This window comes from Agelaius phoeniceus, chromosome 33 (genome assembly GCF_051311805.1).
Source record: "Agelaius phoeniceus isolate bAgePho1 chromosome 33, bAgePho1.hap1, whole genome shotgun sequence".
Taxonomy (NCBI): domain Eukaryota; kingdom Metazoa; phylum Chordata; class Aves; order Passeriformes; family Icteridae; genus Agelaius; species Agelaius phoeniceus.
The window spans coordinates 277362-300657 of record NC_135297.1 but is presented as its reverse complement, the minus strand read 5'-3'; the positions used below and the strand labels follow the sequence as shown (position 1 = coordinate 300657).

At 59.8% G+C, this 23296-nt stretch overlaps 4 protein-coding genes across 4 annotated transcripts; 3 read left to right on the top strand and 1 right to left on the bottom strand.

Annotated features, from left to right (window-relative positions):
- Positions 1-170: 170 nt before the first annotated feature.
- On the top strand, positions 171-8032 carry XRCC1 (X-ray repair cross complementing 1; the record flags this gene model as incomplete). Its single annotated transcript, XM_054654087.2, is given in 15 exon segments — positions 171-260; positions 352-444; positions 702-800; positions 995-1165; positions 1252-1326; positions 1409-1432; positions 1434-1509; positions 1594-1667; positions 2500-2825; positions 4623-4739; positions 5537-5728; positions 6315-6400; positions 6494-6584; positions 7655-7730; positions 7818-8032. Coding segments are annotated over 15 exon segments (1722 nt in total), but the record flags the coding sequence as incomplete, so codon positions are not given.
- Positions 8033-9032: 1000 nt separating this feature from the next.
- ZNF576 (zinc finger protein 576) lies at positions 9033-11909 on the top strand. The gene is made up of 3 exons (XM_077192483.1): positions 9033-9137; positions 9446-9596; positions 11480-11909. The coding sequence occupies exons 2-3, from the start codon at positions 9449-9451 to the stop codon at positions 11833-11835; spliced, it is 504 nt and encodes a 167-aa protein (XP_077048598.1). The 5' UTR covers positions 9033-9137; positions 9446-9448; the 3' UTR covers positions 11836-11909.
- A 480-nt stretch (positions 11910-12389) lies between these two features.
- Positions 12390-14455, bottom strand: LOC129134431 (uncharacterized). Its single transcript, XM_054654085.2, has 4 exons — positions 14315-14455; positions 13552-13690; positions 13322-13432; positions 12390-13239 (listed from the first exon to the last, which is right to left on the bottom strand). Exons 2-4 carry the CDS (start codon positions 13679-13681, stop codon positions 12404-12406), a joined length of 1077 nt encoding a protein of 358 aa, XP_054510060.2. The 5' UTR covers positions 13682-13690; positions 14315-14455; the 3' UTR covers positions 12390-12403.
- Positions 14456-15822: 1367 nt separating this feature from the next.
- Positions 15823-23168, top strand: LOC143696344 (uncharacterized). Its single transcript, XM_077192488.1, has 2 exons — positions 15823-16361; positions 18688-23168. The coding sequence occupies exons 1-2, from the start codon at positions 16283-16285 to the stop codon at positions 23124-23126; spliced, it is 4518 nt and encodes a 1505-aa protein (XP_077048603.1). The 5' UTR covers positions 15823-16282; the 3' UTR covers positions 23127-23168.
- The last annotated feature ends 128 nt before the right edge of the window (positions 23169-23296 follow it).

The window sequence follows — 23296 nt, the reverse complement described above, 5'->3', positions numbered from 1 at the left end:
GAAACCCCTTCACGTGACCATAGAGGTGGGAGGGCTCGCGGGGTAGAGCGGCTCCGTGCGCATGCGCAGAAACGCCGGGAGGACTGCGCGGAACCATAGAGTTGGGGCAGTGTTGGACAGAGCGTCTCTTCTATTATGGAGCTCTGAGGCGGCTTCCGGTGGAGCTCTAAGGGGGCTTCCGGTGGAGCCGTGAGGGGAGGGAGGCGGCAATGGCGGAGATTCCGTTCACGCGGGTGGTGTCGGTTACCAGCGCGGATCCGGTGGGTTCAAAGGGGTTCGGTAGGACCGGGAGGCGGTTCCGGTCCGGTACCGGGGGTTGGGGTGGTTGTTGAGGCTCCGGTGCGTCCGCAGCGTCACCCGGCGGAGAATCTGCTGAGGCCCGAAGATGGCGGGAAATGGAGAGGAGCGACGGCGGGGGAGAAACAGCTGAGTGTGGTGCTGGAGGTGGGACTGGGATGGACTGGGAGGAGATTGAGGGGCACTGGGAGGGACTGGGAAAGGGTTGAAGATGGATTTGGGGTTACTGGTTTATACTGGGAGGGGATTGGGAGGGACTGGGATGAGCTGGGGGTTATTGGTCTGAGCTGGGAGTACACTGGGAGGTTACTGGTCAGAACTGGGATGGCACTGGGACTGCACTGGGGGTTGCTGGGATGAACTGGGGGATTATTGGTGTGAACTGGTCCAAACTGGTTTCCCAGCTGGGCGACTCCCGGCCCATCCACTCCCTGCACATCGGCAACGACGGCGCCGCATTTGTGGAGGTGCTGCTGGGCTGTTCTGCCGGGGGCGAGTTCCAGGTGAGACCTGGGGGTACCTGGGCACACCTGGGGGTACCCAAAATACACCTGGGGGTACCTGGGATATACCTGGGGGTACCTGGGATATACCTGGGCACACCTGGGGGGGTTGGAGCACACCTGGGCCTTCCCTGTTGTCCCCTGTTGTCCCCTGTTCCCAGCTCCTCAGAGCTCCCCTGTCTCACTTGTCCCAGGTGCTCCTGCCCAGTTCTGCTCTGATGTCACCAAGCGAGAGCCGGGCAGGGGCGGGGCCAGGCCGGGTGCGGCTCTTTGGGCCTCAGGCATTGGTCAAACGTCCGGCCACGGCCACGCCCACGACCAAGTACGACCGGCTACAGGTGGTGCTGAGCCAGCCCTACTGCCAGGTGAGCACACCTGAGGGAGGGGGAGACACCTGGGGGGAGGGGTCAGCACTCACCTGTCAGTTCTCACTTGTTGGCCCCGCCCCCAGAGCCGCCCCTACGGCCTGGCCTTCATCAGAGCCTTCGCTGCCCCCGAGGAGGGACAGGAACCGCCCCCGGCCCCGGTGAGTGACCAATGGGTGACCACTGAGTGACCCCTGACCCCTGCTGACCCCAAGGTGACCCCTCTGGCCCCTCCCCCCCCAGGTTCGCCGCCTGGGTCCGTTCACAGCTGCGCGAGGAGGGGGAGGGGAGCCCCCGGCGCCCCCCCGGGGCCCTGTTCTACCAACGCCCCTCCCCCAACACAGGTGAGACCACGCCCCCTTTAGCCCCTCCCCCACCCCAGGTAAGCCCCTCCCCCATTTGATGTGAAGCCCCTCCCCCCCACACAGCCTCAGCCCAGCCCCCCCCCGGGCCCAGCTACGCCGCAGCCGCGCTGCAGGAAACGAACAGGGAGAGCAGCCAGGTAAGGGAGCACCTGGGGGACCCTAAATACACCTGGGGACCCCAAAACGCACCTGGGGATACCCTAAAATGCACCTGGGGATACCCTAAAATGCACCTGGGGAGCCCAAAATGCACCTGGGAAACCGCAAAATGCACCTGGGGGAGCCCGAAATGCACCTGGGGGACACCAAAATGCATCTGGGGACCCTAAAATGCACTTGGGGGACCTCAAAATGCACCTGGGACTCCCCAGAGCTCCCGAAAACTCCACCTGGGAACCCCAAATCTCACCTGAACCCCCCAAAATCCCTTTTGGGACCCCCTAAACCCCTACAAAATCCCACCTGGGACCCCAAATCTCACCTGGGCACTGCTGGGACCCCCCCAACTCCACCTGGGACCCCCAAAACCCCTCAAAATCCCACCTGGGACCCCCCAAAACCTGACCTGGAACCCCCAAACTCCCCCAAAATCCCACCTGGGGACCCAAAATCTCACCTGAACCCCCCCAAAAATCCCACCTGGGACCCCCTAAACCCCCACAAAATCCCACCTGGGACCCCAAACCCACCTGGGCACTGCTGGGACCCCCCCAAACCTCCCCAAAATCCCACGTGGGAGCCCCAAATTCCCCCCAAACCACACCTGGGACACCCAAACTCCACCTGGGATCCCCCAAACTCCACCCAAACCCCACCTGGGACCCCCAAACTCCACCCAAACCCCACCTGGGACCCCCAACCTCCCCAAAATCCCACCTGGGACCCCCAAACCCCACCCGAACCCCCCCAAAACCCCTTTTGGTGGGACCCCCCCCTAACCCCGCCCCCATTTTTTTTTTCTCCCCACAGCCCCCCAAGCGCCGCCTCCCCTCCCCCACCACCACCACCAACGGCACCCCCCAAAAAAAACCCAAAACCCCCCAAAAAACCCCTCCGAAAACCCCCAAAACCCCCCAAAAAAACCCGACACCCCCCCAAAAAAACCAGGGACCCCCCCAAAAAACCTCAGCGCCCCCCCAAAAATCCCCCCCGGATTCGGGGGGTCCCATTTTGGCGGGGGTGGTGCTGGCCCTGAGCGGATTCCAGAACCCTCTGCGGGGGCACCTGCGGGCGGCGGCCGCGGCCATGGGGGCGGAGTATCGGCCGGACTGGACGCCCGAGTGCACGCACCTGGTGTAGGTGACCCCTCCCACGACCGCCGCAGAGGCCACGCCCACTCTCGGGATGGCCACGCCCACTCTTGGGGCCCATTTGTGGGCAGTTATGTCCATTTATGGGGTGGCCACACCCATTTTTTGGGACTTTTTATGTGTGTGGCCACGCCCTTCTCTTTAGGACATCCACGCCATTTTTGGGGTGGCCACGCCCATTCTTGGCCAGCCATGTCCATTTATGGTGAGGCCACGCCCATTCTTGACCAGCCATGTCCATTTATGGTGAGGGCACGCCCATTTTTGGGGAACATTTTGTGTGTGTGGCCACGCCCTTCTCTTTAGGACATCCACGCCCTTCTCGGAGTGGCCACGCCCATCTTTAAACAGTTATGCCCATTTATGGTGTGGCCACACCCATTTGTGGGCAGTCTTGTCCGTTTATGGGGTGGCCACGCCCATATTTTTGATGCTCATGTCTATTTATGGTGTGGTCACGCCCAGTGTTGGGTAGCCACGCCCATTTCTGAGCAGTTTTGTCTATGATGTGACCACACCCATTTTTTGACCCGTTATTTCTATTTATTGGGTGCCCACACCCATTTTGAGTCAGCCACGCCCATTTTGGACAGTTATGTCCATTTATGGTGTGGCCACAGCCAATTTTTTTGGTAGCCACGCCCATTTTTATGCGGCCACGCCCATTTCTAAACAGTTTTGTCTATGGTGTGGCCACGCCCATTTTTTACCTGTTATATTCACTTATGGGGTGGCCCCGCCCATATTTTTGACGCTTATGTCTATTCATGGTGCGGTCACACCCAAATTCACGTAGCCACGCCCATTTTTTTACTCTTGTTTCCTATTATGTATGGCCACACCCACTTTTTTTGGTCACACCCCTTTTTCACCTCTCATGTCCATTTATGGTATGGCCACTCAGAATTTTGGGTGGCCACGCCCATTTTGAGGCAGCCACACCCATGTTTGAGCAGTGATGTCCATTCATGGTGTGGCCACGCCCATTTTTGTAGTCACGCCCATTTCCAAACAGTTTTGTCTATTTATGGTGTGACCACGCCCATTTTGTGACTCTTATTCCCTATTATGTATGGCCACACCCACTTTTTTGGTCACACCCATTTTTGACCTGTTATTTCTATTTATTGTGTGGACACGCCCACTTTTGAGTGGCCACGCCCATTTTGAGGCAGCCACGCCCATGTTTGCACAGTTACATCCACTTATTATGTGGCCACGCCCATTTTTTGGCAATTATGTCCATTTATGGTGTGGCCACGCCCATTTTTTGACTTTTAGGTCTATTTTCTGTATGGCCACGCCCATTTTGGAGTGGCCACGCCCAGTTTTTTTAACTTTTAGGTTTATTTTCTGTATGGCCATGCCAATTTGCGTGGCCACGCCCATTTTTGAGTGACCACGCCCACTTTTTGGCAGTTATGTCCATTTACAGTGTGATCACGCCAATTTTTGCTTTGGCCACGCCCATTTTAGGACAACCACGCCCACTTGGAGGGTGGCCACGCCCCTTTTGTTACACACCACACCCATATTTTTACTTTTTCCCCCATTTTTAAGCTTTCCCCACCCAATTTTTTGTGACCACGCCCCTTTTTGTCACCCACCACACCCAATTCTGGCCTTTCCACACCCAATTTTTTGTGGCCACGCCCCTTTTTAGGGTGACCACTCCCCTTTTTTACCTTTCCCCCCCAATTTTTCGTGCCCGCGCCCCTTTGGGGTGACGGCCACGCCCCTTTTCCCTTCGGCCACGCCCATTTCCGGTTCCTCCCATCCCAGGTGCGCCTTCCCCAGGACCCCGAAGGCGGCGCGGGCGCGGCAGCGGGGCGGGGTCGTGGTGGGAGCCAGGTGGATCTGGGAGTGCCAGAAACGGGGCAGGAGGCTGAGCTGCGGGCCGTGAGTGCGGGGGGCACACCCGGGAGGGGGAAAATGGGGGGAAAAAGCGAAAATTTGGTGAAAATCGGGTGAAATTTGGGTGAAATTTGGGCGAAAATTGGGTGAAAATTGGGTGAAAATTGGGCGAAATATGGGTGAAATATGGAGATTTTAGGGGGGTTTGGGGGCGTTTTGGTTCAACTGTGAGCACCTGGGTACACCTGGGAGCACCTGGGAGGGGGAAAATGGGGGAAAAAAGTGAAAACTGGGTGAAAATCGGGCGAAATTTGGGTGAAAATTGGGCGAAATATGGGTGAAAATCGGGCGAAATTTGGGTTAAAAATGGGGATTTTAGGGAGGGTTTGGGGGCATTTTGGAACACCTGGGAATACCTGGGAGGGGGAAAATGCGGGAAAAAAGCGAAAATTTGGTAAAATTTGGGTGAAATTTGGGTTAAACATGGGGGTTTTGGCTCACCTGGGAGCACCTGGGAGGGGAAAAATGCCAAAATTTGGTGAAATTCGGGTGAAGTTTGGGTGAAATATGGAGATTTTAAGGGGGTTTGGACGCACCTAGGGGTGGAAAAATGGGGGGAAATGGCAAAATTTGGGTAAAAATTGGGGATTTTGGGGGTTTTGGGCACATCTGGGCGGGGAAAACCCAAAAAATTCTGTGAAATTTGGGTGAAAAATGAAGATTTTTGGAGCCTTTTAAGCAAACCTGGACAGGCCACGCCCCCTTGGCCACACCCATGGGAGAGGGGGTAAATTGAAGTCACGCCCCTAAATGGGCGTGGCCACACTTTGCCCCTCCCCCAGGTACCTCCTGGACGGCTCCGCCTCCTCCGGCAGCGAGGGGGAGGAGCCTGAGGAGGCCCCGCCCCCTCCACGCCCTTCCCCCAAGGGGAAAAAAGGGGCGGGGCCTCCTCAGACAGACAAACCTGAGACTCCGCCCCCTGCGGCGCCGGCCACGCCCCCTGAGTCCGGTGACAGCGAGGACCAATCAGAGGAGTGAGTTTGGAGTAAAGGGGGTGGGGTCAAACCGCTGGTGGGCGTGGTCACACCAGGGGTTGGTGATGTCACATATGGGGTGGGCGTGGTCTTGTCCTGAGTGGGTGGAGTCACAATTAAAGTGGGTGTGGCCGTTCTTTAAGTGGGCGTGGCCACACCTTAAACGGGTGGGGTCACCTGGGGTGGGCGTGGCCACACATGAGGTGGGTGGGGTCATACATTAAATAGGCGTGGCCATGCCTAGAGTGGGTGTGGCCAGATTTAAAGTGGGTGGGGCTAGTCCAGAGGTGGGCGTGGTCACATCTTAATTGGGCACGTCCTAGTTTAAATGTAAGTGGGCGTGGCCACACGTTAAGTGGGTGTGTCCTTCTAAAATGGGCGTGGTTGATCATCAAGTGGGCGTGGCCTCCTCTGCCCTTTCCATCTCCATACATTCAATACCCGTGGCCACGCCTTTAGTGGGCGTGTCCTTAAATCAAACGGGAACCTCCCTACATCAAGTGGGCGTGGTCACACATCAAACAGGCGTGTCCAGCCTCAAGTGGGCGTGGCCATCCCTAAAGTGGGCGTGTCCTCCCCCCTTTAGCACCGACCCCTTTGGGGGCTCCACCGAGGAGAACACCGAGGATGAGGAAGATGAGGGGGCGGGGCCGCCCATCCCCCCCCTGCCCGGTGCGTGCCCCTCCCCCCCCTTTTAAACCCCTCCCCCTTTATCCCCGCCCCCTTTTCTCTAACCCCGCCCCTTTTTCCCTTTCCCTCGCACAGATTTTTTTGAGGACAAAAAGTTCTTTTTGCACGGCCCCTTCCCCGAGGGGGAGCGGCGGCGGCTGCGGCGCCTGGCGGTGGCGTTCGGGGGGTGAGCGGCACTGGGAGGGACTGGGATAGACTGGGATGGGTTGGGAGGGACTGGGGTAAACTGGGAGGGGACTGGGAGGGACTGGGAAGGGACTGGGATAAACTGGGATGGGCTGGGAAAGGGTTAAACAGGCACTGGGAGGGACTGGGATAAACTGGGAGGGACTGGGATAAACTGGGATAAACTGGGATGGGCTGGGAAAGGGTTAAACAGGGATTGGGAGGGACTGGGATAAACTGGGAGGGGACTGGGATGAACTGGGAGGGACTGGGAGGCACTGGGATAAACTGGGAGGGACTGGGAAAGGGTTAAAGGGGGACTGGGAGGGACTGGGAAAGGGTTAAATGGGGACTGGGATAAACTGGGAGGGACTGGGAGGGACTGGGAAAGGTTAAACAGGGACTGGTTTGTACTGGGAGGGACTGGGATAAACTGGGATGTACTGGGAGGGACTGGGAAAGGGTTAAAGGGGGATTTGGGGTTACTGGTTTGTATTGGGTTATACTGGGAGGGGCTGGGAAAGGGTTAAAAGGGACTGGGGGTTACTGGGTTATATTGGGAGGGACTGGGAAAGGGTTAAAGGGGGATTTGGGGTTACTGGTTTGTATTGGGTTATACTGGGAGGGGCTGGGAAAGGGTTAAACAGGGACTGGTTGGTACTGGGAGGGACTGGGAAAGGGTTAAACTGGGATTTGAGTTTACTGGTTTATACTGGGAGGGACTGGGAAAAGCTTAAAGGAGGATTTGGGGTTACTGGTTTGTACTGGGATAAACTGGGAGGGGCTGGGAATGGACTGGGAGGGACTGGGATGGAACTGGGAGCTCAAACTGGCCTGTACTGGTCCATACTGGTTTTATACCAGTCCATACTGGACCGTACTGGTTTTTACTGGTTTATACCAGCACATACTGGTCCATACTGGCCCGTACTGGTTTTTACTGGTTTATACCAGCCGCTACTAGCCCGTACTGGCCCATACTGGTTTTTACTGGTCCATACGGGTTTATGCCAGTTCATACTGGCCCGTACTGGTTTATACTGGTCCATAGTGGTCCGTACTGGTTTGCAGCTCCCTGGCTCCCTACATGGACGAATCCGTGACCCACGTGGTGACCTCACAGGACTGGGACCCCGCCTTCGATGAGGTGTGGCCCAATAAGAGAAAGGGGCGGGGCTTTAGCTGGGCCTGGCCCCGCGCCTTTAACCCCAAGCTCCGCCCTCTGCTCCCCCAGGCCCTGGAGCTCCGCCCCTCGCTGCAGTTCGTGCGTCCCCATTGGCTGCTGCTCTGCGGGGAGCGGCAACGGCCAATCCCGGCCCAGCCCTTCCTGGTGACGTCATCGATGACATCATCGTCACGGCAGTGATGTCGTAGTTGTGGACACGCCCCTTCTAAGCCACGCCCCCTTTTTGTTTAGGTGTAATAAAAGAGGATTTGGGTAGAAATGAATGAGGTCGTTAATGAGTTAATTAATGGGGGAAGTGGGTGGGGCTTTTAAAAAGGAGGGTGGGGCCTTCTTAAAGGGGCAGTGGCTCTTTAAGAGATTTATATAAAATATAAATTAAAAAAATTTAAAAATATAAATATGCAAAAAGCAAATACGAAAATATAAGCAATAATTACAATAAGTATGAAATATAAAATATTCAAAGGTAAAATGAAAATATAAAAATATGAATTGTTAAAATATAAAGTATTTAAATATAGCTAGAAAATATAAAGATACAGAAATATATAAAGATAAAATCAGGAAATTACAAAAAATTTAACTTTAAAATATAAATATTAAAATATAAATATAAAAATACAAAAATGTATAAACATAATATTAGAAGAATAACAAAATATATTAATATATAAATATAGAATTATCAAATATATAGATATGGATATAAATGTTATAAAATATAAATATACACAAATTATAAAGAAATAAAAATAAGTAACAAAAATGAAAATATAAAAATAAAAATGTAAAATACACGAATATAAAAATAAATTTGAAATTACTATTATTTAATATATTTACTATTTACTATTATTTAATATGAATAAATTAATATTATTTAATATTGCATTTTTTAAAAAAAATTCAAATATGCATTTTTATATAAATTCCTCTATAAATATATTTAAAATTGATATAAATATAGCAATTATAATTACATAAAAATAATTTCTATATTATTCTATAGAAAACTGGGACAAACTGGGAAAGGGTTAAAGGGGGATTTGGGGTTACTGGTTTATACTGGGAGGGACTGGGGCGGACTGGGGGTCCCTGGGCCATACTGGGAGCACTGGTTTTACCGGTTCGTGCTGGTTTTCACCGTTTTTTCACCGGTTTTTTACCGGGACATTCCCGCTCCAAACCCCGCCCCTCTGCTCCCGCACAGCCCCGCCCCCTTTTCCTATTGGCCACCACTGACATCACCCGCTTCAAACCACGCCCACTCCACCCAGCGGAGTGGGCGCGGCCAAAACACCCAGACCGGAACCGGAAGCGGCTCCGGTGGTCGCCGCACCGGAAGCCGGAAGTGGCCGCCGAGAGCGAGTGAGGGGCGAGGGGGTTTTGGGGGGTTCCGAGGGGATTTTGGGGGTCCTGGGGGGTCCCGGGGGGGTCTTGGGGGGATTTTGGGGAGTCTCGGGTGGTTTTGGGGGATTTTGGGGGGTCCTGGGGTGTTTTGGGGGGTCCCGAGGGGATTTTGGGGGACCTGGGGGGGTCCCGGGCGGTGTTTGGAGGGTCCTGAGCGGGTTTGGGGGGTCCCGGAGGTTCCTGGGGGGGTTTTGGGGGTCCCGGCGCTTTCCGGGGTCGCCCCTGACCCCCCCCCCCCCCCCTTTTTTCCCTTTCCCCTCCCCCAGCCCATGGCGCAGCCCCCGGAATTGGCCCCGCCCCCCTCGGAGTTGGCCCCGCCCCCTTCGGCGCGCCCCTCCCCTCACCCTGAGGAGGAGGAGGAGGAGGAAGGAGGGGGGGGAGGGGCCTGGAGCCCCCCCGGGAGCGGAGGAGCCGCCTGTGAGTGGGGGAGGGGCGGGGAGGGGCTCCTGGTGTCCCCAAATGTCCCCATGAGGGTCCCTTGGGTGTCCCTGTGCCACCCCTGGGGTGTCACCAATGTCCCCAAGGTGTCCCCAAGGGTCTCTGGGGGGTTCCTCGAGTGTCCCCAATGTCCCCAACTCTCCCCAGGGTGTCCCCAATGTCCCTGTGCCACCCTCAGGGATGTCCCCAGTGTCCCCAGGGGTCTCTCGGGTGTCCCCAATGTCCCCAGAGGTGTCCCTGGGTCTCCCAGTGCCAGCCCCTGAGTGTCCCCAATGTCCCTGGGCTGGGTCCCTGTGGTGTCCCCAGAGATGTCCCCAATGTCCCCGTGGTGTCCCCAGGTGTCCCCAGTGTCCCCTTTGTCCCCCTGAGTGTCCCCGTGTGTCCCAGTGTCCCTGGGCTGGGTCCTTGTGGTGTCACCTCTGTCCCCATGTCCCTGTGGTGTCCCTTTGGTGTCACCTTTGTCCCTGTGGGTGTCCCTGTGGTGTCACCTCTGTCCTCATGTCCCTGTGGTGTCCCTTTGGTGTCACCTTTGTCCCTGTGGGTGTCCCTGTGGTGTCACCTCTGTCCCCATGTCCCTGTGGTGTCCCCTGTGGTGTCACCTCTGTCCCCTGTGGTGTCACCCATGTCCCCATGTCCCTGTGGTGTCCCCTGTGGTGTCACCCATGTCCCCATGGGTGTCCCCTGTGGTGTCACCCGTGTCCCCTTTGTCCCCTCAGACCGGTTGGGTGCCCCGGGCTGTGTCCCAGTGCCACCCCCAGAGATGTCCCCAATGTCCCTGGGCTGGGTCCCTGTGGTGTCCCCAGAGATGTCCCCAATGTCCCCCAGGTGTCCCTCAGGTGTCCCTCAGGTGTCCCTGTGTGTCCCCAATGTCCCCGAGCTGTGTCCGTCTGTCCTGGTTCCATCTGTCCTGGTGTCCATCTGTCCTGGTGTCCGTCTGTCCATCCTGAGGGGTGTCTGTCTGTCCCTATGGGTGTCTGTCCACCCTGAGGGCTGTCTGTCCGTCCTGAGCTGTGTCCGTCTGTCCTGGTGTCCGTATGTCCGTCCCGAGGGGTGTCTGCCTGTCCCTATGGGTGTCTGTCCGTCCTGGTGTCCGTCTGTCCATCCTGAGGGCCGTCTGTCTGTCCTGAGCTGTGTCCGTCTGTCCTGGTGTCCGTCTGTCCGTCCTGAGGGCCGTCTGTCTGTCCTGAGCTGTGTCCGTCTGTCCTGGTGTCTGTCTGTCCATCCTGAGGGGTGTCTGCCTGTCCCCATGGGTGTTGTCTGTATGTCCTGGTGTCTGTCTGTCTATCGTGAGGGGTGTCTGTCCGTCCTGGTGTCCGTCTGTCCTGGTGTCCGTCTGTCCGTCCCGAGGGGTGTCTGCCTGTCCCCATGGGTGTTGTCCGTTTGTCCTGGTGTCCGTTTGTCCTGGTGTCCATATGTCCTGGTGTCTGTCTGTCCGTCCTGGTGTCCGTCTGCCTGTCCCTATGGGTGTCTGTCTGTCTGTCCTGAGGGGCGTCCGCCTGTCCCTATGTCCGTATGTCTGTCCGTCCTCGGCTGCGTCGGTCTGTCCTGGTGTCCGTCCGTCTGTCCATCCCGAGGGGCGTCCGCCTGTCCCTATGGGTGTCTGTCCGTCCCTGGTGTCCATCTGTCCTGGTGTCCGTCCGTCCCTGTGTCCGTCTGTCCGTCCTGACGTCCGTCTGTCCATCCTGAGGGGCGTCTGCCTGTCCCTATGGGTGTCTGCCCGTCCCTGGTGTCCATCTGTCCTGGTGTCCGTCCGCCCCTGTGTCCGTCTGTCCGTCCCAATGTCCGTCTGTCCGTCCCAATGTCCATCTGTCCATCCCTATGTCTGTCTGTCCGTCCTGATGTCTGTCTGTCTGTCCCCCCAGACCTGCCCGGCTCCCAGCACTGCCCCAGGTGTTTGATCACGTTCCCCGACGCCGTTTTCGCCGCCCGCCACGCCAAGCGCCAGCACCCGCGCGATTTCGCCCTGGGCCTGCGGGGGTCGCTCTTCGTCTGCTTCGTCTGCGCCCGCCCCTTCGGCTCCTCCCCGGCGCTGCTGCGCCACCAGCGCGGCCACGCCCACAGGGGGGCGGAGCCCAGGGAGGCCGCGCCCACCGCCGCCGCCGCCAGCAGGAAAGCCACGCCCCCAGCGCCGCTGGAGTGCCGGGAGTGTGGGCGGGGCTTCGCCCGGGAGGGGGCGTTGCACCGGCACTACATCCGCCATGCCAGGGGCGAGCTCTGAAAGGGGGCGGGGCTTATGGGGAGAGGGGGCGGGGCTTGGCGGGGAAGGAATAAAGCGGAGGAACTGGGTTGTGATTGGTCGCGAGGGTGTGATGTCACTGGGGGGGGGATGTGACGTCAGCGGTGAGAAAGGGGAAGGGGCTTTGGCGCTGATGACGTCATCCCGTCGACGTCAGCCTGATGACATCACCTGGTAAAATCATCCCGATGACGTCACAACAATGACGCCACCCAATGAACACCAGGCCCGGTGACGTCACATCGATGACGTCACTCCGGTGCCATCATCCCTGTGATGTCACCCCCCGATGACGTCACCCCGATGACGTCACACCGACCCATTTATCCCAACGACGCCAGTAAGATGACATCACGCCAATGTCGTCATCTCATTAGCATAACCCCTTATGATGTCACAACTACGCCGTTATTCCGATGATGTCACGACGATGACGTCACATGGGACGTCACGCCACAAACATCACCCCCCCCATCGTGACGTCACCCCGATGATGTCACCCCCATTAACACCACCCCCAATGACATCACACCCACCCCATTCAAATATTTTAAAAAATCAACCAGGCCACGCCCTCCATCCATGACATCACTTCCTGTTGCCGACACCGCCTCCTCCTCCTCCTCCTCCTCCCTCCCCCCCCATTGGGCCACACCGGGAGTGGGGTGGGCGTGTCCCCAACCCCAGTGGGCGTGTCCCCCTCGCAGTGGGCGTGTCCCCCCCGCAGTGGGCGTGTCCCCCCGAGGTGGGCGTGTCCTAGAGCTCCCCCCTGGCGTGCAGCATGTAGTGCTCGTGCAGCTCGGCCACGAGGCCGAAGGCCCCGGCGCACTCGGTGCAGCGGAAAGGGGCGGGGCTCCGCGGGGCGGGGCTGGGCGGGGCGGGGCTTGGCGGGGGAGGGGCGGGGCGGCGCGGGGGTGGGGGGGAGGGGCCCCGGGGGGTGTTGGTGTTGGTGGGGGAGGGGCGGCGCTGTCGGCGGCGGCTCCGGTGGCACCGATGGGCGCCGAGGGCGCCGGGGGCCACGAAGCCGAGGCCGCACTCGGCGCAGATGTAATGGAACTTGAACGGGGCGGGGGAGGGGCTCTGGGAGCGCGGGGGCGGGGCCGGCGGAGGGGGCGGGGCGTGGGGGGGGCGGGGGGAGGGGCCTCTTCCGGCCCACGTGGTAACTGCGGTGGACCTTGAGCGCCCGCGAGGTGCCGAAGCCACGCCCACACTCGGGGCAGCGGTGCCAATCCCCGCCCCCCGTGGGCGTGGTCACGGGGCCGCCGCTGGCGGAGGCCACGCCCCCTCCGGTGGGAGCGGTTCCGGAGGCTTCCGGGGAGGCCCCTCCCCCGCAGGGCGGCTCCGGGAAGGGCCGAGGCTCCGCCCCCAATGGGCGGGTCCGGGAACCTGCGGGGGGGGGAGGGGCCAATGAAAAGGGGTGGGGGGAGGAGGGGGGCGGGGTCAATGAGAAATGGGGGCGGGGCCTGACCTGCGCAGCCGTTGGCGGGGGGGGAGGGGGCGCCGCCGCTGTCCCCCGATGACGTCACCGACGTGGCCTCCTCTGATTCGCCGTCGTCGTCCTCGGGCGGGGCCGGCGGCGCTGGGGGGGGGGGGGAGGGGAGGGGATGGGGGAGGGGCAATGGCACAGGTGAGCGCCCCTCCCCCACCTGCACGTTAAGCCCCGCCCCCTTCCTCCCCCTTCGCCCCTCCCCCGCTCACCGCCGGCCGCTTCTTCCTCCTCCTCCTCCTCTTCCTCCTCCTCCTCTTCCTCCTCTTCCTCCTCTTCCTCTTCCTCCTCCTCCTCGAAGGCTCCGTCCTCGCTCCCCGGGCCCCGCCCGGCCGCCATCATGGCCACGCCCTGCCGGGGGTGGGACACGCCCACATTGACCCAGACCACACCCGCCTGACCCTGGCTAGCCCTAAGTCCGTCACAAGCCCCTCCCACCAGCTCAAAAGCCACGCCCACAAAGGCACCAGGCCCCTCTCACATCCCATAAGCCCCGCCCACAAACCCCGAAGCCCCTCCCATCTCCGCAGCCCCGCTTTGCATCCCCAAACCCCGCCCACAGCCCCACAAGCCCCTCCTATGTTCCACAAGCCCCTCCCCCAACCTTTTGGCCCCTCGCACCTACCCAAGCCCCCTTTCCCCCTTTCTAAGCCCCGCCCACAACCCCTCAAGCCCCTCCCACCTCATCCTGCCCCTCCCCCACACCCCAAGCCCCTCCCTCATCCCTTTGGCCCCTCCCACCTTCCGAGGCCCCGTTTTCCCCTTTCTAAGCCCCGCCCACCACCCCATAAGCCCCTCCCCCTCCTCCCTTCGCCCCTCCCCCCTCCCACAATGCCCCGCGCGCCGCCGCCGATACGGGGGGGGAGGGGCGGGGTTCCCGCGCTCCCCACGCCCCTCCCCCCCACCCTGCGCCCCTCCCCCACCCTCCGCCCCTCCCCCCTCCCCCCGCCCCTCCCCCCCCCGCGCCGCTCGCACCGCTCGGAGCCGCTCCCGGAGCCGCCGCCGCCGCCGCCCGCGCCGCGCATGCGCGGGGGGGGGGCGGGGCCAAACGGCGAACCACGCCCCCTCCCCTTTCCCCCTGTAAGCGGCCCCGAGGCCACGCCCACCCCGAGCTCCCGGCGCCCCCTGGCGGGAAACGGGAGAGTGGGGGAGGGGAGGTCACGTGGAAAGAGAGAGGAGGGGACACGTGATGGGGACACGTGACCGAGATCGGGGGGGAGGGAGGGGGGTACACGTGATGGGCGGGACACGTGACCGGGAGGGGACCACGTGACCGGGAGGAACCAAAACTCCGCCCCCGAGAGCGAAACTGAGGCGTGGGAACGGAGCGGGAGTGGGGGAGGGGCGGCGGACAAATATGGGGGGGGAGGGGAACCCAAATATGGGGGGCAGGGACGGGGACGGGGGGGACCCCAAATCTGTGGAAATTGACCCCAAATCTGTGGGGGTTATGGGGCTGAGAACCCCGGATTTTTGGGGCAAGGACCCCAAATCTGTGGGGCAGGGACTGGGGGGGACCCCAAAATCTCTGGGGATCCCAAATCTGTGGGGCTGAGACTCAGAGACCCCAAATCTGTGGGGTTGTGGGGCTGAGAGCCCCGAATCTGTGGGGCACGAACAGAGGGGACCCCAAATGCGTGGGGAGCACTCGAGAGACCCCAAATCTGTGGGGCAGAGGGACTGAGAACCCCAAATCTGTGGGGCTGGATATGGGGGGCTGACCCCAAATCTATGGGGCTGGAAGAGGGGGTGACCCCAAACCCATGGGGCCGGATATTGGGGTGACCCCAGATCTATGTGGCCGGATATTGGGGTGACCCCAAACCCAGGATGACCCCAAATCTATGGGGCCGGAAGGGGGAGGTGACCCCAGATCTATGGGGCCGGATATGGGGTGTAACCCCAAATCTATGGGGTGGGACATGGGGGGTGACCCCAAACCCAGGGTGACCCCAAATCTATGGGGCCGGAAGGGGGAGGTGACCCCAGATCTATGGGGCCGGATATGGGGGGGCTGACCCCAAATCTATAGGGCCGGATATGGGGTGTGACCCCAAATCTATGGGGCCGGATATGGGGGGTGACCCCAGATCTATGGGGCCGGATATGGGGGTGACCCCAAACTCGGGGTGACCCCAAATCCATGGGGCCGGACATTGGGGGTGACCCCAGATCTATAGGGCCGGATATTGGGGTGACCCCAAATCTATGGGGTGGGACATGGGGGTGACCCCAGATCTATGGGGCCGGATATTGGGGTGACCCCAAATCCATAGGGCCGGATATGGGGGTGACCCCAAACCCAGGGTGACCCCAAATCTATGGGGTGGGACATTGGGGGTGACCCCAGATCTATGGGGCCGGATATTGGGGGTGACCCCAGATCTATGGGGCCGGATATTGGGGGTGACCCCAGATCTATGGGGCCGGATATGGGAGTGACCCGAAATCTATGGGGCTGGAAGAGGGGGTGACCCCAAATCCATGGGGTGGGACATGGGGGTGACCCCAGATCTATGGGGCCGGATATTGGGGTGACCCCAAATCTATAGGGCCGGATATGGGGGTGACCCCAAATCTATGGGGTGGGACATTCGGGTGACCCCAAATCTGTGGGGCCGGATATTGGGGTGACCCCAGATCCATGGGGCCGGATATGGGGGGTGGGGGGGGAGGGGTGACCCCAAATTCCGGCCCCGCCCGGGGTCACTGGGGCAGGGCTGGGGGGGGGGTGGGGCCGCCCCCATTAATTAATTTCCATTTCTTTAATTAATCCTCGCCGGGGTACCCCATAATTGAGGGGGGGGCGGGGCCGCCCCACATTCCAGGGCCGAGGCCGCCGCCCCTCCCCCACCCACGGGGCGGATTTTGGGGGTGCGGGGGGGAGGGGGGGGAAGGGATTAAAGGGACCCCCCCTCCCCCCAAGCGGGGCCCGACCCCGCCATGGACGCGAGGGGGATGAAGAGGAGGAGGAGGAGGATGAGGAGGAGGATGGGGGTGATGGCGCTGCTGGCGCTGCTGGGTGAGATTTGGGGGCGATTTATGGGAATTTGGGGGGAATTTGGGGCGCTATGGGGGATTTATGGGATTTTGGGGGTGCTGTGGGGCAGTTATGGGGGAATTTGGGGTGTTAGGGGGGGTTTATGGGGGATTTATGGGGTTCTATGGGGGAATTTGGGGTGCTTTGGGGGATTAATGGGGGAATTTGGGGTGCTATGGGGTGGGTTATGGGGTGCTATGGGGGATTTATGGGGTGCTATGGGGCGATTTTGGGGGGTTTATGGGGTTCTCTAGGGGATTTATGGAGGTTCTGTGGGGGAATTTGGGGTGCTATGGGGGTCTATGGGGTGGGTTATGGGGTGCTATGGGGGATTTATGGGGATTTTGGGGGTGCTGTGGGGCAGTTATGGGGGAATTTGGGGTGTTGGGGGGGGTTTATGGGGGATTTATGGGGTGCTATGGGGTAATTTGGGGTGCTATGGGGTCCTATGGGGGAATTTGGGGTGCTATGGGGTTCTATGGGGGGATTTATGGGGTTCTATGGGGGAATTTGGGGTGCTATGGGGGATTTATGGGGGTCTTGGGGTGCTATGGGGTGGGTTATGGGGGTCTATGGGGGATTTATGGGGGTCTATGGGGGAATTTGGGGTGCTATGGGGGATTTATGGGGTGCTATGGGGTTTTGTATGGGATTTATGGGGGATTTATGGGGGTCTATGGGGGAGTTTGGGGGGTCCTGTAGGGGATTAATGGGGTTCTGTGGGGGAATTTGGGGTGCTATGGGGGATTTATGGGGGTCTATGGGGGATTTGGGGTGCTATGGGGTGGGTTATGGGGTGCTATGGGGCATTTATGGGGGAATTTGGGGTCCTATGGGGGATTTATGGGGGAATTTGGGGTGCTATGGGGTCCTATGGGGGATTTATGGGGTTCTATGGGGGAATTTGGGGGGCTGTGGGGTCTTATGGGGGTCTATGGGGGATTTATGGGGTGCTATGGGGGATTTATGGGGGATTTATGGGGGTCTATGGGGGATTTGGGGTGCTATGGGGTCCTATGGGGTGCTATGGGGGATTTATGGGGGAATTTGGGGTCCTAGAGGAGATTTATGGGGGTCTATGGGGGATTTGGGGTGCTATGGGGTGGGTTTTGGGGTGCTATGGGGTGGGTTTTGGGGTGCTATGGGGTTCTGTATGGGATTTATGGGGGGATTTGGGGTCCTATGGGGGTTCTTGAGGGGAATTTGGGGTTCTATGGGGGATTTATGGGGTTTTATGGGGAATTTGGGGTGCTATGGGGTGGGATATGGGGAAATTTTGGGTGCTGTGGGGGATTTATGGGGTTCCATATGGGATTTATGGGGTTCTATGGGGGATTTGGGGGGGTCCCTTTGGGGTTTTTGGGGTCCCTTTTGGCTCCGGGGTCCCCTTGGGGTCTCTGGGGGTCCCTTTGGGGTCTCTTTGGTGCCTCTTTGAGGTTTCGGGGATTTTTGGGGGGTCCCTTTGAGGTTTTGGGGGTCACTTGGGGTCTTTTGGGGTCCCTTTTTGGGGTCCTTTGGGGTTTTGGGGCCTCTTTTGGGGTCTGGGGTCCCTTTTGGGGTTTTTGGGGTCTCCGGGGGTCCCTTTTGGGGTCTTTTGGGGCTTTTTGGGGTGTTTGGGATTTTTTGGGGGCTTTTTGGGATTTTTTGGGGTCTCTTTGGGGTTTTTGGGCTTTTTGGGATTTTTTTTGGGGTCTCTTTGGTGTTTTTGGGGTCTCCGGGGGTCCCTTTTGGGGTCTTTCGGGGCTTTTTGGGGTGTTTGGGATTTTTTTTTGCTTTTTGGGGATTTTTTTGGGGTCTCTTTGGGCTTTTTGGGATTTTTTGGAGGCTTTTTGGGATTTTTTGGGCTTTTTGGGATTTTTTTTGGGGTCTCTTTGGGATTTTTTGGGATTTTTGGGATTTTTTTTTTGGGGTCTCTTTGGGGTTTTTGGGATTTTGGGGCTTTTTGGGATTTTTTGGGATTTTTGGGATTTTTTGGGGTCTCTTTGGGGTTTTTGGGATTTTGGGGTTTTTTGGGGGTCTCTTTGGGTTTTTTGAGATTTTGGGATTTTTTTGGGGGTCTCTTTGGGCTTTTTGGGATTTTTTTGGGGTCTCTTTTTGGGATTTTGGGATTTTGGGATTTTTTTGGGGTCTCTTTTTGGGATTTTGGGATATTTTTTTTGGTCTCTTTGGGGTTTTTAGGATTTTTTGGGGTCTCTTTGGGGTTTTTGGGATTTTGGGGTTTTTTGTGTTTTTGGGGTCTCCGGGGGGGTCCCTTCATGACCCCCCCCTTGACCCCCCCCCCCCCTTTCTCCCCTCCCCCCCCCCCCAGCTCTCTGTGCCCCTCCCCCCTCCTCGGCCGCCCCCACCCCTCCCCCACCCCCTCCCCCCTCCAGGCTCTGCGGCCCCGCCGCCCCTCCCCCACCGCCGACCCCTCCCCCACCGCCGCCCCCGGACTGCGAAGGAGCCGAGGGGACCCTGGGGACATTGGGGACACCTGAGGGGACATCGGGGACACCCCTGGGGACATCCAGGGCCACCAACTGCTCCGGGGACGCGGCCATGGTGGCACCAGGGGGGGACATCGAGCTGGGGGGGACACGAGGACCCGGGAGTGGCCCTGGGGACATCGTGGGACACCTCAATGAAGCCCCCGGAGATGCCACCACGGTGGTGGCACCTGTGACAGCGACACCGGGAGGTGACAAAGTGCTGGTGGGCACCCAAGGTGATGTCGGTGTGGAGGGGACAGAAGATCCGGGTGTCACCGGTGGCCCCAGGGACACTTTGGGACACCTCAATGAAGCCCCTGGAGATGCCACCACCACAGTGACCTCTGTCCCAGTGTCCCCAGGAGGTGACAAAGTGCTGGTGGGCACCAGTGGGGACGTGGCCATGGAGGGGACGGCCCAGCCCAATGTCACCGGTGACCCTGGGGACATCGTTGGAGATGTCAATGAAGTCCCTGGAGATGCCACCACGGTGGTCACCTTTGTCACCACAGCCCCAGGAAGTGACAAAGTCCTGGTGGGCACCCAGAGTGACGTCAGTATGGAGGGGACAGAAGATCCGGGTGTCACCGGTGGCCCTGGGGACACTTTGGGACACCTCAATGAAGCCCCCGGAGATGCCACCACGGTGGTGGCACCCGTGACCATGTCCCCAGGAAGTGACAAAGTGCTGGCAGCCACCAATGGGGACGTAGCCATGGAGGTGACAGCCCAGCCCAATGTCACCGGTGACCCTGGGGACATCGTTGGAGACCTCAATGAAGCCCCTGCAGATGCCACCACCGTGGTCACCTTTGTCACCACAGCCCCAGGAAGTGACAAAGTGCTGGTGGGCACCCAAGGTGATGTCGGTGTGGAAGGGACAGAAGATCCGGGTGTCACCGGTGACCCCAGGGACACTTTGGGACACCTCAATGAAGTCTATGGAGATGCCACCACCATGGTCACCTTTGTCACCACAGCCCCAGGAAGTGACAAAGTCCTGGTGGGCACCCAAGGTGATGTCGGTGTGGAAGGGACAGAAGATCCGGGTGTCACCGGTGGCCCTGGGGACACTTTGGGACACCTCAATGAAGCCCCCGGAGATGCCACCACGGTGGTGGCACCCGTGACCATGTCCCCAGGAAGTGACAAAGTGCTGGTGGCCACCAGTGGGGACGTGGCCATGGAGGGGACAGAGGACCCAGGTGCCACCACTGACCCCAGGGACACTTTGGGACACCTCAGTGAAGTCTATGGAGATGCCACCACCACAGTGACCTCTGTCCCAGTGTCCCCAGGAAGTGACAAGGTGCTCCTGGCCAACGGTGGTGACGTGGCCATGGAGGGGACAGAGGAGACACGCGTCCTCTGTGGCCCTGGGGACACTGTGGGACACCTCAATGAAGCCCCTGGAGATGCCACCACCACAGTGACCTCTGTCCCAGTGTCCCCAGGAGGTGACAAAGTCCTGGCGGCCACCAGTGGGGACGTGGCCATGGAGGTGACAGGTGACCCAGGTGTCACCACTGACCCCAGGGACACTTTGGGACACCTCAATGAAGTCTATGGAGATGCCACCACCACGGTGACCTCTGTCCCAGTGTCCCCAGGAGGTGACAAGGTGCTGGTAGGCACCCAGAGTGACATCAAGGTGGAGGGGACAGAAGATCCAGGGGTCACTGTTGGCTCTGGGGACATCGTGGGACACCTCAATGAAGCCCCTGCAGATGCCACCACCATGGTCGCCTTTGTCACCACATCCCCAGGAAGTGACCAAGTGCTGACAGCCACCAGTGGGGACGTGGCCATGGAGGGGACAGATGAGACACGTGTCCTCTGTGGCCCTGGGGACACTTTGGGACACCTCAATGAAGCCCCCGGAGATGCCACCACTGTGGTCACCTTGGTCACCACATCCCCAGGAAGTGACAAGATGCTCCTGGCCAATGGTGGTGACGTGGCCATGGAGGGGACGGCCCAGCCCAATGTCACTGGTGACCCCAGGGACACTTTGGGGCACCTCAATGAAGTCCATGGAGATGCCACCACCATAGAGACCTCTGTCCCAGTGTCCCCAGGAGGTGACAAAGTCCTGGCAGCCACCAATGGGGACGTAGCCATGGAGGGGACAGCCCAGCCCAATGTCACCGGTGACCCTGGGGACGTCGTTGGAGATGTCAATGAAGCCCCTGGAGATGCCACCACCATGGTGGCACCCGTGACAATGACACCAGGAGGTGACAAAGTGCTGGTGGGCACCCAGAGCGATGTAGCCATGGAGGGGACAGAAGATCCGAGTGTCACCCGTGACCCTGGGGACACTTTGGGACACCTCAATGAAGCCCCTGGAGATGCCACCACCATGGTCACCTTTGTCACCACATCCCCAGGAAGTGGCGAAATCCTGGCAGCCACCAATGGGGATGTGGCCATGGAGGGGACAGCCCAGCCTGGTGCCACCAGTGACCCCAGGGACACTTTGGGACACCTCAATGAAGCCCCCGGAGATGCCACCACCGTGGTGGCACCCGTGACCACGTCCCCAGGAAGTGACAAAGTGCTGGTGGCCACCAGTGGGGATGTGGCCATGGAGGGGACGGCCCAGCCCAATGTCACCGGTGACCCTGGAGACATGGTTGGAGACCTCAGTGAAGTCTATGGAGATGCCACCACCGTGATCACCTTTGTCACCACGTCCCCAGGAAGTGACAAAGTCCTGGTGGGCACCCAGAGCGATGCAGCCATGGAGGTGACAGGTGACCCAGGTGTCACCACTGACCCCAGGGACACCTTGGGACACCTCAATGAAGCCCCCGGAGATGCCACCACCGTGGTCACGTTTGTCACCACATCCCCAGGAAGTGACAAAGTGCTGGTGGGCACCCAGAGTGACGTCGGTGTGGAAGGGACAGCCCAGCCCAATGTCACCGGTGACCCTGGGGACATCGTTGGAGACCTCAATGAAGCCCCTGGAGATGCCACCACGGTGGTGGCACCTGTAACAATGACATCAGAAGGTGACAAAGTCCTGGTGGGCACCAGTGGGGATGTGGCCATGGAGGGGACAGCCCAGCCTGGTGCCACCAGTGACCCCAGGGACACTTTGGGACACCTCAATGAAGCCCCCGGAGATGCCACCACCGTGGTGGCACCCGTGACCACGTCCCCAGGAAGTGACAAAGTCCTGGTGGGCACCCAGAGCGATGCAGCCATGGAGGTGACAGGTGACCCAGGTGTCACCGGTGGCCCTGGGGACACTGTTGGACACCTCAATGAAGTCTATGGAGATGCCACCACCACAGTGACCTCTGTCCCAGTGTCCCCAGGAGGTGACAAAGTGCTGGCAGCCACCAGTGGGGATGTGGCCATGGAGGGGACAGAGGCTCCACGCGTCCTCTGTGGCCCTGGGGACACTTTGGGACACCTCAATGAAGCCCCCGGAGATGCCACCACGGTGGTGGCACCTGTGACAGCGACACCGGGAGGTGACAAAGCCCTGGTGGGAACCAATGGGGACGTGGCCATGGAGGGGACGGCCCAGCCCGGTGCCACCAACTGCTCCTGGGACACTTTGGGACGCGTCCCTGAAGCCCCTGGAGATGCCACCACCATGGTGACCTCTGTGACCACGCCCCCAGGAGGTGACAAAGTCCTGGTGGGCACCAATGGGGACGTGGCCATGGAGGGGACAAGTGCCACCAGTGACCCCAGGGACACTTTGGGACACCTCAATGAAGCCTATGGAGATGCCACCAACATGGTGACCTCTGTGACCACGCCCCCAGGAGGCGACCAATCCCTGTTGTCCAACGGCAGTGACGTCACCACGGAGGGGACGGCCCCGCCCAATGTCACCGGTGGCCCTGGGGACACTTTGGGGCACCTCAATGAAGCCCCCGGAGATGCCACCACCACGGTGACGTCACCCGTGACCACGCCCCCAGGCAGCGACCAATCGCTGGTGGCCAACGGCAGTGACGTCACCACGGAGGCCGCGGCCCCGCCCCCCGACCCCGGCTGCTCCTGGGCCGCCGCCCCCATGACGTCACCCCCGGCAAGCTCCGCCCCTTCCGGAGCCGACGCCATCATGGTGGCGCCGGGCGGTGACGTCATGGCCGGGGAGGCCCCGCCCCCCTGCCGAGGCCCCGCCCCCCACGCGGCTTTTCCGGTCACGGCCGCCCCTCCCCCCCCGGGCCTCCAAAGCTCCGCCCCTTTCTCCTCCAGGCCCCTCCCCCTCCTGCTCCCCCTCCTGCTGCCCCTCCCCCTCCTGCTGCCCTGACCGCCCCTCCCCCACCCAGGCCCTATTTATTGGCCCCTCCCCCGTCTCATTTAAATAAAGCGGCTCTGATTGGTCAGCTCCGAGTGGTGTCAATGAACGGGGGGGGGGAGGGGCGGGCTCGGCCCCTCCCCCACCTCCATCCCGCCCCTCCCCCACTCCTCATTTCCCCA